Consider the following 3,724-nt stretch of genomic DNA (forward strand, 5'->3'; position numbering starts at 1 on the left):
TTTTTTGAGACAGAGTCTTGCTCTGTTGCCCAGGCTAGAGTGCAGTGGCTCGATCTCGGCTCACTGCAGCCTCCACCTCCTGGGGTCAAGCAATTCTCCTGCCTCAGCCTCCCAATGAGCTGGGACTACAGGCATGTGTCACCATGCCCTGCTAATTTTTTGTATTTTTAGTAGAGACGGGGTTTCACCATGTTAGCCGGGATGGTCTCGATCTCCTGACCTCATGATCTGCCTGCCTCGGCCTCCCAAAGTGATGGGATTACAGGCGTGAGTAATCCCAGGCCTGGAAATTTTCTTTCTACATAAAACATCTCATTTACTTTTATATCTTTGAGTCTTCTGTTCTTTCTTTTAAAAAATAAGGGGCATGGCTGGGGATGATGGCTCATACCTGTAATCCTAACAGTTTGGGAGGTCAAGGTGGGAGGATCAGTTGAGCCCAGGAGTTTGAGACCAGCCTGGGGAGTGTAGTGAGGCCCCTGTCTCTACAAAATAAATGAAAATTTTAGCTGGGCATGGTGGCCATGCCCGTGGTCTTAGCTGCTCAGGAAGCTGAGGTGAGAGGATTGCTTGAGCCCAGGAGGTCGAGGCTGCAGTGAGGTGTAATTGTGTCACTGCACTCCAGCCTGGGCAGCAGAGCGAGACCCAGACACAAGTGGCGGTGTGTGGTGATGTGGTGCTTGTGCCTCTTCTCTTCCCAGGCTGCTCAGAGTGTTAACAAGGCGTTGGAGCAGTTTGTGAAGCCGGAACAGCTTGATGGAGAAAACTCATACAAGTGCAGCAAGTACGCTGGGTGATGACTTGGTTTGCTGGCTGCTCCAGTGGGGTTGGCTGGCAGGCTTGGTTGGAGAGAGTTTGGTGTGTCTAGGTTGCTTGAGTTTCTGATACCCTCTGGAAGACACTGGGTCCCTGTCGTCCAAAGGCCAGAACCCAGAGTGTCTTGATGTGTGCATTTCTGCAAGACACGCAGCTCCGTGCCCCTGAAAACCTGGGGCATGACATTGGGCAGATATTGTGGGAGGAGAGAGGTAAAACTATCTTTGCTTCCCTGGCAGTGCTGCTTCAGGTGTGACTGGGCACCCCCTGTCTGCCGAATAGCATTTTCTTTGACTTTCCTATGATAAGAGGGCTGCTGTCGGGTGGGGAGTACTTTCTTCTGGGATAGCTAGGCTCCTTCTCTCTTAGGGAGGGTTCCCAGGGTTTGGGATAGCATTTGCTGGAAAACTCTAATTTTGATTATTCGTTAATATGTTTCCCCATGAAGTCAGGAGTGCCTATTTTAAGAATGTTCTTTCATATGTTTTTAAGTAGATTTCCACTTCGTGGTCAGGTAATATGAGTAATTTTTTTTATCAAATCTTTGAGACCAGAGGGATTTTGCCTTTGTTTTAAATTCTACAGACTTTTCTAATATTTATTTTTATTATTTTTGTTTCTGGTTAGGGCTTTCTTTTCATATAAGAATATTATTATTTTTAAATTAGATGAATTTAAGACATATTTTCACATAATTATACCAGTCTGAACATGTTCATTTTTCAGTTTCTTTTGAATTGAGAGAAAGTTGTGTTAACCTAATTTTAACATTATTGGTAGCACATATGGCTTGGTTTTTCAGAATTGTCCTAACTTCCTTTCCCTTCACGCTAAGTAAGCAGTTCCCCCTATATTTTTAATGTTAATATTTTCACTGTTGGTTGAAGACTGGTGGTTCTCATCCACTGTCCTTTTTGGAACCTTAATGTGGAATGTTTGAGAATAATAACAAAGACCAAAATACCAAAAATCGTGTGTACATATTCGTCTCCTTAAACTTTTGTTTCTGTTTATTTCAAGGTGTAAAAAGATGGTTCCAGCTTCAAAGAGGTTCACTATCCATAGATCCTCTAACGTTCTTACACTTTCTCTGAAACGTTTTGCAAATTTTACTGGTGGAAAAATTGCTAAGGTATGTGGATGATGTCATTAATCATCTTTTGTGTCGAGCCTTTCAAGGCTTACGTGTCTGTAGCTATTAAGGATTAAGGACTTGACTTTCTCATGACAAAATTGTTAACTATTACCTACATTTGGGCTTCATTGTCCATTTTGTTGGTGTCCATGGTTATGAGGGATACAGGGAGAGCCTGTATAATCTGAAATCCAAAGAGGACTTCCTGCTAGACCCTGCCACCTTTTCACCAGAGTTCATTTTGTCTTGTGCGTTTGTTTTCTGATTGGTAGTACACTGAATTTTCCCATTTTCTTCCCACTTTCTGAAGATTGAAAGTGGTCAAAAACTAAATAGCGTGCAAGAGAAGTAAACTATCCATTCCCGAATTATTAAAATTAAATAATCAGCTGAGTGTGGTGGCTCATACCTGTAATGCCAGCACTTTAGAAGGCCTAGTCAGGCATATCACTTGAAGCCGGGAGTTTGAGACCACTCTGGCCAACGTGGCAAAGCCCTTTTCTACTAAAAGTACTAAAATTAGCTGGGTGTGGTGGCAGGCACTTGAATCCCAGCTACTCGGGAGGCTGAGGCAGGAGAATCCCTTGAACCTAGGAGGCAGAGGTTGCAGTGAGCCGAGATTGTGCCACTGCACTCCAGCCTGGGCTATAGTCAGATTCTGTCTCAAAAAAAAAAAGTAATGATTAATGTTGAGAGTTGTCATTTTGTTACTTTGTCCTTTGATGGATTTGAAGAATTCACTTAATGTAGATCCTGACTTGTTAAAAGAAAATAATAAATGCAGCAAGATTACCTTAAATACACTTAGATTCAGCTATCCTCCCGGTTAACTATGCCCTTTCGAAGGTGGCTAGCCCAGGCGCAGGGACTCACGCCTGTAATTCTAGCACTTTGGGAGGCCAAGGCAGGTGGATCACGAGGTCGGGAGTTCAAGACCAGCCTGGCCAAGATGGTGAAACCCCATCTCTACTAAAAATACAAAAATTAGCTGGGCGTGGTAGTGCACCTGTAATCCAAGCTACTCGGGAGGCTGAGGCAGGACAATCACTTGAACCCGGGAGGTGGGGCTTCCAGTGAGCCGAGATCATGCCTCTGCACTCCAGCCTGGGTGATAGAGTGGCACGCCATCTCAGGAAAAAAAAAAAAAAAAAAAAAGGGGCTAAATGCATTAGGTTTTTAAAATGCATTAGGTTTTTGCTAGAACATCACAGGACTCAGGTGTTCTGTGGGTCTCCCCTCCTAGGGAGCTCTAAATACCCTCTACCTGAATATGTGGAATGATGTGTGCCCTCAGAAATGTTTCTCCTTTTTCCATTTCTGTTTAGGATGTGAAATATCCTGAGTATCTTGATATTCGGCCATATATGTCTCAACCCAACGGAGAGCCGATTGTTTACGTCTTGTATGCAGTGCTGGTCCACACTGGTTTTAATTGCCATGCTGGCCATTACTTCTGCTACATAAAAGTAAGCTGTGCACATTTGCTATTAACTATTGTTACATACATGCTGTAAGACAGCAGTAGCATTCTTGAGGTAGGGAGAGGTGGAACTTTTACAGTTAAAATGTGAATACCCATTGTAAAAATATTTATCTTGACCAGGTGCAGTGGCTTACTCCTGTAATCCCTGCACTTTGGGAGACTGAGGCTGGGGGATCACTTGAGGTCAGGAGTTGGAGACCAACCTGGCCAACATGGTGAAACCCCGCCTCTATTAAAAATACAAACAATTATCTGGGTGTGGTGGCACCTGCCAGTAATCCCAGCTGCTC

General features: G+C 43.9%; 1 protein-coding gene across 1 annotated transcript in view; it reads left to right on the top strand.

Annotated features, from left to right (window-relative positions):
- USP42 (ubiquitin specific peptidase 42) overlaps window positions 1-3,724 on the top strand; it is a 56,325-nt gene that overhangs the window by 36,526 nt on the left and 16,075 nt on the right. The window contains exons 8-10 of the mRNA XM_011996664.1: window positions 702-784; window positions 1,837-1,948; window positions 3,277-3,417. Coding sequence (XP_011852054.1) covers window positions 702-784; window positions 1,837-1,948; window positions 3,277-3,417 — 336 coding nt within the window. The remainder of the gene's footprint in view (window positions 1-701; window positions 785-1,836; window positions 1,949-3,276; window positions 3,418-3,724) is intronic.

The sequence above is a fragment of the Mandrillus leucophaeus genome, unplaced genomic scaffold, assembly GCF_000951045.1.
Source record: "Mandrillus leucophaeus isolate KB7577 unplaced genomic scaffold, Mleu.le_1.0 Scaffold521, whole genome shotgun sequence".
In the NCBI taxonomy this organism is placed as follows: Eukaryota; Metazoa; Chordata; class Mammalia; order Primates; family Cercopithecidae; genus Mandrillus; species Mandrillus leucophaeus.